Below are 11,765 nucleotides of genomic sequence, written 5' to 3' on the forward strand. Positions count from 1 at the left end.
TCTAGGCCACCCCATCTTGCCCCTCTCCCCAGCTCCAAAACAAGAAAAAAAATCACAAAAACAAGTCTTTGGTTTCCGGGTCTTTAGAGACTTGCTTTCCCCTGCAAGGCATTAATGGCCAATTCCATAATTACTTTGTTTTATAGAGTTTCAAGAGAAATATCTATTGGATCCTAAAAGATTCTACTTGTATGAAAATAATCATATGGGTCCTAGTTAAGGAACAGAAGACAGGAAACAATACCTGTGTCCTGAAGGGTCTTTGTTCTTCACAAATCTGGGGTGTGGGAAGCCATCCTTCGAGTTTTCTATCCCATCCCTGACCCTGGATATCTACTGGGTATTCTCTAAAATGAAGAAATGCCTTAAGCACTTGTATACTCACTTTTACTCCTGAATGTCACATGTGGCAGTTGCTTCTGAAACTGATTTGACATGGCCTTTGCCTTCTCCTGTCCCAGTTAAGGAATGATATGCCTGTTTTATATTTTGATGCCTTACAGACAAATTTTATAGCTCAGGGAAAAACCGATAGAGGAGAACTGTGTAGCAGAAAACATGAAGTTATGGGTGGTGGTATTTGTTAATATCAGTAGTTTTTCTTTAGCCTGTGTTTTTTTTTTAATAAACTGGATTTATAAATTTCAGGTCTCACATTGATGACTAAACCAGTAAAGTTAGTTAAGCATGACACTGGATCACATTTGTGAATAATCAAATAGTAAGTTACAAATAGTGTTCTTGAACATCACTGTCGTTAAGTGATACATGCAGTTCTAAGGGGTAAAATGCATTGATCCCAGCCTGACTAAAGACAAATGACAATTGAAAATATATCCAGACATAAGAAGAACAGTGACAGTAAAGCCTTACTTGTAACTCAGACTGAGATTATTTACTTGGACTGCAGTTATGGCTCCTCTTATTCTTACAATAAAGAAAGATTTATACTATAAATAATGTGGCAAGAGCCATGTATAACCTGCTTGAGAAAAGTACATTTTTTAAGTGAATTTAATGCATTAGTTTTACAAGAGCAAGGGCTTTTGTGAACTGTGAATTCAGACCCACTACAAGTATTTGCAAAGTTTAGTGCTTTTCCTGTTGGATATTTAAAATTCAGAGTTCCCACTAATTCAGACTGACATTCTTGTATAACCAGACTAATTCAGCAAGTGTTCCAGTGAAAAAACTCTAGCCAGTTGGGGAAATATGTTTCCTCAGTGGAAACAGTCCTGATAACCAATAGATCACATTCTCTTTTCAGGAAAGAAGTGGTCAAATACACAGGGTAAGGAGACATTTTTCAGTATGAAGAGGGAAAGTGATGGTATTTTTAACTCTCGTTATTCTGTTTTCCAAATAAGATAACAAGATAGTATAGCACAGGATAGGGGCTTAGTAGCAGATGTGTGAACAAATCCTATCAGATGCAGGCTTCCTTGGACGTGCCTGCCACACAGTGGGCCCAGTTCTCACTAACATGGCAGGTCTCCAAGAATCTAATGTGTTACACTGGTTGGTGTGTCTCAGTAGATTGAATGCAAACCTGACGACCGGAAGGTTGCTGGTTTGATTCCCAGTCAGGGCACATGCCTGCGTTGCTGGCCAGGTCCCCAGTTGGGGGCATGTGAGAGGCAACCAATTGTTGTTTTTCTCATGCATTGATGTCTCTCTCCTTTTCTTTCTCCCTGCTTTCTCCTCTCTCTAAAAATAAATAAATAAAAATTTAAAAAAGAATCTAATGTGTGACCTATTTTCCTACAACAGTGGAACTACAATGTCCATCCTTCAGGTCTGTTTCTACATCTTTAACTGCAGATGAAAATACTTGGCTGTAAAATCATCCTAGGACTTGGTTGAAAGTTTTGAAATATGCTCGATATAGGTTCTTGCAGCCACAGAGTACGTGTAAAACTGTAAGAAGCACACAGAAGCACGCTGAGCAAAGAGAAGCACTGGCTGTGGAGTGGCAAAGCACTTCCAGTCTGACCTTCTCACTGCGTCAGAGGCTTAGGAGGACTTGCTCAGCATTTCACAGGTGGTGGCCAATTTGCAACCAGGATTTTGTGACTCTGGTCGAGTTCCTTGACCACATCAAGGTGACTGTGCTGACTCAGAAAATATTAGCATTGTAAGATGATTAAGCTTGAAATTAACCACTTGACAATAACTTTTCTCAGGTGAAATTTGACTAATTGTTTACTGTCCCAGCAATTTCTGTGGTTACAAAAGTTTACAAAGATTCATTATAACTGGGGGATCAAAAAGTTACCTGTTATGATGTGTGACCTTTTGTACCATCATATCCACCACACCACTCTTTTATGGCACTTAACACAGAGCGGTTCCTTTTTTTTTTTTTTTTTTACTGATCCATCCTGCTTACTAGACTGAGCTTTACAGCTACAGAGATCCTGCCTTTCATCTCCCTTATTCCCGTAGTGCCTGGCTCAATAATTATTGAATGACTACATGAAATTCAGATACTAAGGAAGAAGCGGTGATGCTTTCACAGGAGGCCTGGTGCAATTACAAGCAGATCCTGAAATGACCCAGCAAAGACCAGGGCTGGCTTTCTTGTTTGATGAACAAACTTCTCTGTGGTTGTTTAGAAATCATAACAGCTGACACGTATTGAGGGCTTACGTGCCAAGCACCATTCTTTTTTTTTTTTAATGTTTTATGAGCATTTACCCATTTCACCCCACTACCCTATGAAATACAACCCAAAGAGCCCTAAGTTCCAAGTGTGGCACAGAGTTACAACACTGAGGCTGGAGAAGTGGGGTAATTTGCCTTGGTTTTACAACCTAAGCGATCAGAAGCTGTATCATGTGCTTTTAACCCCTAGGCTGTATTGCACAAAGCCATCGACTGACACAACGTACCCTTTTCTTTTTTATCTCTAAGCCATTTTATGTATTTGAAATTTGAAGTATAACAATCACAGGCGAACTTCCTGAGATTTTCCCAAACTGGAGCTATTCGCATATTCCTTCACCTTCCCATTCCTGTCTCTTCCTGTTGAGCTCATCTTTCGCCCCTCGGCTTCAGGTGCTGACTCTGAAAAACTTACCTGGTTTCCTCTCAAATCAGAGTTAATCTCTGTTCCGAGGTGCTCTTTGTTTAAACTTCACCTTTGGCACTTACCACGTCGTGCCTGGGATGAGTCACTTGGTGTTTCCCCAGCTAAACTGAGAGTTCTGTGAAGGCAGGGCCTGTGTAGGAATGACTGGCTGTGTCGGGGCTTGCTGGGCACCTAGTAGGTGCTCGGGTTTTGAGAAACGAGGTTCTCGTTTTGAGGCCTCCAGAGCTACTGTCTGGTGACGCTGTCTATTTTGGGATGGCTCTGTGGGCTGGGATGCCCTTGCCCTGGCCCCCACCCTCCCTGCCTACTCCCACCCTGGCTTGGCCTAAGCCCTGGCAGCGCTCTGCAGGCCGCGGGGGCCTCTGGTGCTCTGACACTGGCCTCGGCCCAATTTCCCGGCTTCTAAATGCGGCCCGGAGCTACCGGGAGAACTGGAAAAACACTGGCAGGCCGCCCCACCCCCAGGCCCTGGCGGGGCCGGCCGGCCGCATTTCTGCGGCTCGGGCCTGCTGCTTGGGAGGCGCTGGGGCCTGGGGCGGGGGAAGCGGGGGAGGCGGCCGGGCGCGGGCGGCTGCCTGCCTGTCAGCGGGAGCGGGCGCGGGCTCGTGTGTCAGCGGCTCCCTCCTCCCTCCTCCCCCCCGCCGCCGCCCGCCCGCCCGCCGGGCCTCCCGGCCTCCCGCCGCCGCCGCCGCCCGCTCCCCCCGCGGCCTGGCAGGCTGCCGGCTGCACAGGCGGGGGTTCGCGCCGTTCTCACGACCTCTCAGGTTGCCTGAGCTCATCTGGGAGCTATTCATTTCCTGCCAGAAAGCAGCCGGGCCTGCTAAGCAAACCACCTTGGCCGCAGGGCCGCCGGGGCTGGCCCGGCGTGGCCGCCCTGGCCTGCTCCCGCCCCGGCCGCGGGCCCCGGCGGCCTCCCTGGAACCCCCGGGCCGCCCCGGCGGGCGCGCGGCGGGGGCAGCTCGGCCGCCCATCTGGTTGCACTTAGGAGCCGGGGAGGAAGCTAGCAGCGAGTTGTTACCGGCCAAGGGGTGTGGGAAAAGTTAATTGACTTTAATGACAGGTTTCCCGGGACGGTGGTGACGCTGAGGGGGTCCAGTTTTAACCCCTGGATCCCCACCGCAGCAACACGGGGGGGCGGGGTGGAATGGGGAGTGAGGAGGGGGCACACCTCCGAGTCGTGCTTATTCACCATTTAGGGAAGGTTCCCCTCTGGACTGAGGAGGACCTCTCTTCCAGTTCAGCGCTTTTCCTTTCCGGATGCCCGGGACTAAGGGGGCCGGAGCCCCGGAGGGTCTCCATTGAGAGGCTAAAGCAAGAGGCGGCCGGAGGCGGCCGAAGCCCGGGGCCCACACGCAGATGCCTGGGGAATCGTGCCTTATCTTCAGGAGCCATTGGCACTGCGGGGGGCGAGGGAGAGGGGCTGCTGGGTGTGTCCCGAGGCGGTATCATTAGCCTGGTCTGAAAGATCCGGGTGAGGGTGGGGCAGGGTTGAAGTAGCCTTTGAAGCTTTGTCCCAGCTAATTACTCCAGAAACAGCCCGGGCGCAGGAGGGCACAAAGACTTAGAAATAAACCCACTCATTTTACAGATGTAGAATTGTCCCCGAGAAGGGAAATGACTCATTCAAAGTGACACAGTGAGTTTAGTGGCATAGGTGGCAGAAGAGCCTGAAAAATCCCCATTTGGGGCCTCGGGTCTCGACCCCTTTCCCCCATATTTTACAGAAACAAATGTCTAGTAATCTAAACCTATATGTCAGGAAAAAGAGATCACTTTTAAACTACCAATTACTTTCTAATGAACGAATGTTTACTTCTTTTCCTTAAATTTATTATTTCATCCCCAAGATATCTATGTGCTGTTGTTACTAATAAAAATTCACTTTTTCTCTGCACAGGGAAAGACAAAGAGACTTAAAGTTGATGTAGAGATTGCACCGGCATGTGTGTGAATTTTTAAGAATATAAATGTACTTTTATAAAAATGAGACTCGATGTCTCCATTATTGCTGCCGGGACAGTTAAGGCCTTCTCTTCTAGAGGGGACAGAGGATGGGTTTACCAAACGAAGTATTTGAGCTTGGGTTGGGAGTCTTAATAGAGCAATTGTTATTACGTTTGTGTTTAAACAGGGGAAATCTTGCAAAAATATGATAAAGAAAGCTGTGTATGTGTATTTCTTTGGGAGGAGGGTGTGTTGAACTCCCTTCACACACACAAAATGAGGCAAATAGGAGCCAAATTCGAAAAGGTACTTTAAACCTCTCTGTGGCTGAAGCTCAGCAGAAGGTACCTGAGTGGAAAACCAAGTGCTGTCTGCTGGATGGTTCCTGTGATGGAGCTGCGGCTCTCCACACCGGCCTGTGGGAAAGGCCGGCTCGGGCAGGAGACAGGCAACGCTTTTGAAACAAGACAGAAAATCGTTGGCTTTATCTTTGTTAGGAAGGCTTCAAAGATTGATCTCTCCCGCCTCATCCTTCTCCTCCCAGAAGCCGTTCTAAAGGAAGGGGGGTGGGGGGAGTGAGAGGCGGCCGCCGGGAGGGGCCTGGCAGGGAGGAGGACTGGCCGGCGGTGAGGGAGGAGGGCGCGCCCGCCAGACCCACAGCGCGGCTGATGTGTCTGGTCTCGTAGGGCTCGTGGTTTTCATTTCCCCAACACCTGGATGCAGTCAAACACCTGGCCAAATCTGACAAAATCTGACAAGCCTTTGTGATGGGATTTGGAAGAAATTCCCTGCAGATCCTGGCACAGTTTAAAGCTGTCCGCTTTGAGTTAGGACTTGTTAAGGAGGGTTATGTGAGCTGAAACCCGAGACAATCCTTTTGCTCCTATCTGAAGCCCACATCTTGCCTGGAAATGGGGCATGACCAAGGGAAGGGGTCGCTTGCTGTTTGTATTAAAAGGGGGAAGATGGCCTGTGTGCCTGCCAGCTCAGCCCCCACATGCTTTCTCTATTAGAGCCAAGCACAGAAACTTATCAAAAACATATTTCTGGTGTTAATCATCTGGACTTTGGCTCCGCATGGGAGTCTTAACTAGCTGTCCCTTGGCAGAAGGAATCTGTTGACCTTCTCAGTTTGCTTGAAGAAGGTGCAGAGAGGCAAGTCAAACTTTTGGATGCTGGTACAAGGGAATATCTAGCTGAACCTGAGGATTGGCTAATTAAAGGGAGGCTCTAAACCTTTAAGGTTGGAGGCTGTAGCAGTTAAGTGTTTTTACTTTGGATGTTTGTGATCTACCCCAGGGGAGTAAGCTTAGGAGTATCCCTTAATGTGATACATTGGGCAATGGGACCAGAACCTGGAACTTTTGAGAATTCAGGCCCATTCAACTTTCCTCAGAAGGAACAAGTACACTGAATGACCTACCCACCTGTAACTAAATGTTTGAAATTCTTTAAAAGATTTACCACAAATTGATCAGAGAAGCCATATCAAATGGGTTCTTGCAAATTAAATGGAATTTAGTTCATGGTGAAATGATTTTTTAAAAATGTTCCTTGAATAACAAGAGCCAACTCCTGAACTCTCAGATTACATGTAATTCAAATTCTGCCAAGAACGTTCTTTATAGATTCTGAAATAATCAGTTTTAAGACATGAAAGCATTCACTTCTTTCTTTTATTATATTTTCTCAAATAAACTTCCCCAAAGGAAGATATTTTAAGAGCATTTTCAAACATCTTTGGCGTCACATAAAAAAGAAATCTCGTGTAAAAAACGAAATGTCATCTGAACTTTTATAATACAAAGGCGCAATCCAATATGAACATATAAAATATATACAAATATAGTGCATGGTCAGTCACTTAATACAGCTCTCTACAAAAAAGTAACTTTTTAGAAATTAAAAAAAAGTAACCACTTAATCATAAGTCCTCTTCTCTCCCAGAGTCCAAGTTCCTGTTTAGTGTCACAAGGGAAGAGAGAGGGGTTTGGGGACTTCGGGGGAGGGGTATCCTGAGCCCCTCAGTTCCGCCAGGGCCTCCACATGGAGTCTGCCGTCAGCGAAGGGCCGCTGGAAGGCGACACTGCGTTGGGCCCCACCGAAGTTCCGCTGTTGCTGGTGTAAACTGGGATGACAGGGCCACTGTGAGCGAAGGCCCCGTTGGGGATGAGGAAGGCAAACTGGCCATCAGGAGCCGGCACCACCTGGAAGCCACCGAACACCTTGGCCGCCTCTCCAGCCGGGCTGCTCAGCTTGCAGGGCGCGCCGCCGGGAGGGGGCGCCGCACCCCCGGGTATGGGCACCAACGGTGGCGGTGGCGCGAACGGCGCGTGCTGCGGACCGCTGGGTCCCGGTGGGGGCGGTGGCGGCGCCTGCAAGACAGGGTGCGGCTGCCCAGGGTAGGTCATGGCGTTGATCTGGGTCATGCAGTTGGCCAGGTGGCCAAGCAGCCGCGTGCGCACCTCGGTGTTAACGCCCTCGCACGTGGACAGGAAGCGGGTCACCTCGTTCATGCACTCGCTGAAACCCGCGCGGTACTTCCCCAGAACGCTCGGGTCTGTGCTTAGCGCGGCTGCAAGCCAGAAGGAGACAGACGGGTCAAAGAAAGGCCCCGGCCCCGAGGCCACCGCCTCCGCCCTGGGAGGTCCCCGTGGCGCGCCTCCCTGGACGCTGGGACGCAGAACTGCCTCCGACTAAGACCGGTGGGTTTAGTAAAACTGTGCACTAGTCTACACTACCTCGGCGACTTAAGTCAAGGCTCTCCCTCTCTCCGTTCCCAGTCGCTCGATTTAAACCGACCTCAGCACTAGATGTGCACCCCCCAGAGCGTGCGATGTGACCTTGGGTAATGCCCTTTCCCGACACACGAACCTCACTTCCCCTTCTGTTCATGAGGGAGGAGGGAGTGCTAAACCAGAAGACCCTCAGGCTCTACGTGGCTCAAAACCGCCACAGTTCTAAGTCCTTTGCCCCCACCCGCTTTTCCCACTGCCAAGCTGCCCGCCGCCCTCGCCGCTGCAACCACTCTCCCTCCCTTTCCGGAACAGTAACAACTTGGAGTTGTGGCTATAAATAAGCCTCAGACCGTGGGAACGTAAGCGTGAGCCAAGGCTGTAAAATGTAGCTGAATGCCTCTCACAACCACGGGCGGAAGTCTGGAAGAAATCACCGCCGGGCGAGAGGGACGCCGGCAGAGGGGGACGCGGCAAGCTGCCCTCACCCGTCATCTGTGCCCGCTGCAGGTTCCGGAGGTGCTTCACTGTCATTTCCAGAATGTCTGCTTTCTCCAGTTTGGAATGCCGCGAGCTCTGCACAGAAGAGGAAAGAAAGGCAAGTGAGACGCCTGCCAGCAGCCTCAGAGTGCTGGGGGTCCCTCCCATGGCGCCGACCTCCCCCGACCCCAGCTAAAGCGGACTGATTCTCCCGCCTCAGAATACGTAGTGCTGTCGGGGAAGATCCACCGAAGAGGGGATTTCATTCTTCCTACCTGAGAAATAGTATTTCGCTTTTTGAATTAAAAACAAAGCAGCATTATCTACTTACATCTTTCTTAAGAGCATCCAAAATCAGTGTTTTCAGCTGGCTCAGACTTTCATTTATTCTTGCTCTTCGTCTCTTTTCCATGATAGGCTTTGATGACTGTAAAGAAATTAAAAGATAATAAGAGCCCCCAGTTTTCACGTGACCTGCCATTTCACCCCCGGGGATTTTTAGAGATAAAGGACCCCCCCCCCCAACCCCGGCTTAATTTCCTGGGGCTGCAGAGAGATACAGGTACTGCCCTTACCTTTCTGTGCTCAGATGCTGTCTTTGGTTTATCCGGTGTCGTGTTCACACTGGCTGGAGTAGCAGCCACCGGGGACGAGGAATTTTTCTCCATTATATCAGCTGGCATTTTGTTGGTTTTTTTTAATCCCTAGAGAATTTTATTTTTGGAGTCCTTCAAACAAACAAAAAAATTGTTTTATGTTCCTTTTACTCGAGACTGTCACAAAACTACTGAGCAAGTGCTGACGATTTATTATAATATCTTATGGCTACTTGGTGATCGTAGCGCTATTCCAGGACCAAGGAGAGAGGTAGATAGGGGATTCCGCTGTTATCAGCACCAGCTCCGGATCCTGTGTGATCCCCAGGCCCTGGCGGCCTCTATATATATCTGGGACTGCACGCGAACGGCTCGTGTGAAACTTCCCAAACTTTCTTTCCCACAGTAACTTTCAGCCAATAGGAGGAGGAGACACGCGGCACCGCTCGTGGACCGCGCCCCCCCATTGGCCGCCAGGCACAAGGCCTGGCGGCCAATGGCGCGCGCCTGAGCCCGGGGCACCGGAGGCTACAACGTCAATCAAAAGGATTTTAACTCTTTGGTATTATCCCTGCTGGGCTTTGGTTTAGGCAGAATTTTTTTTCCGCATTGATTTTGCTTTAGTCTAGTTTATTTCTTTGGGGGCTAGGGCCTTTGCTCTTTGTTTCCTTTCAGATGTGTAATAGAGCTAGAGCTGCTTTGACAGTAATAAGTTCATTTGAAAAATATTTTTAAAAGGTTTAGAAAGGCAGAGCTAAAAGATTATACTTGCAATAGTTAAAAGAACAGGAGGAACGTGTGCAAGGGTGTGAGTTACCGAAACATGTAAGTTATTTCCTGCTCAGCCTATATATTGGAGGGGGTATATTGAAAGTCGATCATGCAGGAAGAAGACAAAAAACTTTTTTTTTTGTATACAGAAAAGGAAAAAAATGTCTTCATTTTATGTTTGCAGGTTGTTCAGAGCAAGTTGGTTTTTGATCGCTCCCCTCATTCCTCTTCAGGAGTTGGAGCTTGGACCCCCTCCCTCCCCCCTCCCCCCCTTCCACCGCTTCCCCAAGAAACAATCAGAATAATTTCCAACTGGGCAGAAAGAAAATAGAATTTCAAATGAAAGATGAACAAGTGGGTCTTTAATGGCAATGCCTCAAGGACGCAGTCGCGTTCTCACCACCCTTTCTCTTTCTACCCACAGGCTCTTAGAGGTGGCAAGTCACGCGGCAACCTCTTCCCTCATTCTCGCCCCGCGGGCGGCTGGTGCAGCTTCGGCACCCGACGCGCGGGCCCTTTAAGAGCTACACCAGCCGAGCTGCAGTTTGACATCAGCCGGCCGGCGAGGGCGCGCCTGGAGCCGGAGCACGTGCCAGGATGTTTTATTGCCGCCGCGGCTGCGGCCCGGCCGGGAGGATGTGTGTGTGCGTGTGTGTGTGAGTGTGTGTGAGAGCGCGCCCCGGGGGCAGGGAGGAGGGGGGGATGGTGGCGGGCGGCGGAGCGCGGGGGCTGGTTCCTGGTCCCCGGGAGAAGCCAAGAAGGTAAATAGCAGCTGCTGTGCTTGAGCCTGGGAAAACTCCGCCCCCTGCCCCTGGCCCTGGCTCATTGGCGCGCGCTGCGTGTGGGGTGTGGGGTGTGTGTGTGTGTATGTGCGTGTGTCCGGGGGGGCCCCCTCCTCTAGCCCCCGCCGGGCCAGGAATCCGAGGCGGCGGCGTGCTGGGAGCGGAGCCCCGGCGCTTACCACCCCTCATCCCCCCCCCCCCCAGCCAAGGTCAGCCCTTCCGGGCGGGGAGCGCACGCCCCGGAGTGGAGAGTGGGGAATTATTCCAACCCCCACTCCACCCCAGATTTTGGGCTTGGGGTTTTAACTCGGCCGAAAGCCTCAGTAGCGACAGCCCGGGATGGGGGGTGGGTATGGGGCCTTCTTGTTTGCTCCTTGTCCGGGCCAGCCCTCCTTCCTTCCCCCCGCGGGGCCCCGGCGCCCGCCGCGGTCACGAGATGCCTGACCGCACTTAGGAAGCGGCCGGGTCAGCCTCCAGCCTCAGCTCCGCGACTGCGGTTAAAGCGGCTTCGCGCCACCCGCCTCCTCCCGGGGTCCAGGGCAACCGGGCAGCTCCCCCTCACTGCACCCGGGAGGCCGCCGGCGGGCGGCCGGGAGGAGGCGGGCGGCGCGGGCGGCTGCGTGCTGCCGGCTGGCCCAGCCGCGCGCCGGGAGGAGCCGCCGCCGCCGCCGCCGGGTGCCACGTGGCGGGCGCCGGGCCGGGAGCGCCAGGGCTCTGGCGGCGGCCTCCCAGGGGGATTTGCCGCGCAGGGCGGGCGACGCGCACTGCCCCGGCCGGCCGGCCGGCCGCCACTGCTGCCGCTCTCCCTCCCTCCAGCTCGCCTGCCCGGGTCGCCCGCCCTCTCCGCCCTTCTTGCCTCCCGGGAGCTCAGCGCGCAGCTTAGGGGCAGCCCAGGCGTCTCGTTTGATGTCGCCCCCTTCCTCCTCCCCTTCCCCCTCCCCAAACTTGGAGGCTGCTGAAGGCCTGGCACACATTTCTCAGACACTTCATTCCTTCCTTCCTCCGAGCTCCCCACTGAGATAATGTTGTAAATGATTTCACCAGATCTCCTCCCGGATGAGATTCAGTGGTTCCTGATTCTGGGTGACCTTGTGCAAGCTGCTCTTTTTCTTTCGTTATGAAACGCCACACTATGCCAGACACTGTTAAACTCCCGGGTTTACCACACTGAGGGGTACAGTGGCAGCCTACAAGGAGTTTCCAGTCAACTCTGGAGGCAGACAAACCCTGATTTTCTGATTGATGACTACGTATACCTCTACTATTCCCTTCTCTTGGGGCTTAGGTGATGATGGCCCGAGAGATCAGGAGAATCTAAAGAAAACACAAAAGCATACCTGTATGGGCAACAATTGGCCTACTTGGG

The 11,765-nt window shown here is 51.3% G+C and overlaps 1 protein-coding gene across 1 annotated transcript; it reads right to left on the minus strand.

The window, feature by feature from the left end:
- Positions 1–6,701: 6,701 nt before the first annotated feature.
- HES1 (hes family bHLH transcription factor 1) lies at positions 6,702–9,176 on the minus strand. The gene is made up of 4 exons (XM_037153431.2): positions 8,826–9,176; positions 8,582–8,677; positions 8,259–8,346; positions 6,702–7,610 (listed from the first exon to the last, which is right to left on the minus strand). Exons 1-4 carry the CDS (start codon positions 8,931–8,933, stop codon positions 7,060–7,062), a joined length of 843 nt encoding a protein of 280 aa, XP_037009326.2. The 5' UTR covers positions 8,934–9,176; the 3' UTR covers positions 6,702–7,059.
- Between the last annotated feature and the right edge of the window lie 2,589 nt (positions 9,177–11,765).

Source organism: Artibeus jamaicensis, unplaced genomic scaffold, assembly GCF_021234435.1.
Source record: "Artibeus jamaicensis isolate MK-2021 breed Jamaican fruit bat unplaced genomic scaffold, CSHL_Jam_final contig_466, whole genome shotgun sequence".
Taxonomy (NCBI): Eukaryota; Metazoa; Chordata; class Mammalia; order Chiroptera; family Phyllostomidae; genus Artibeus; species Artibeus jamaicensis.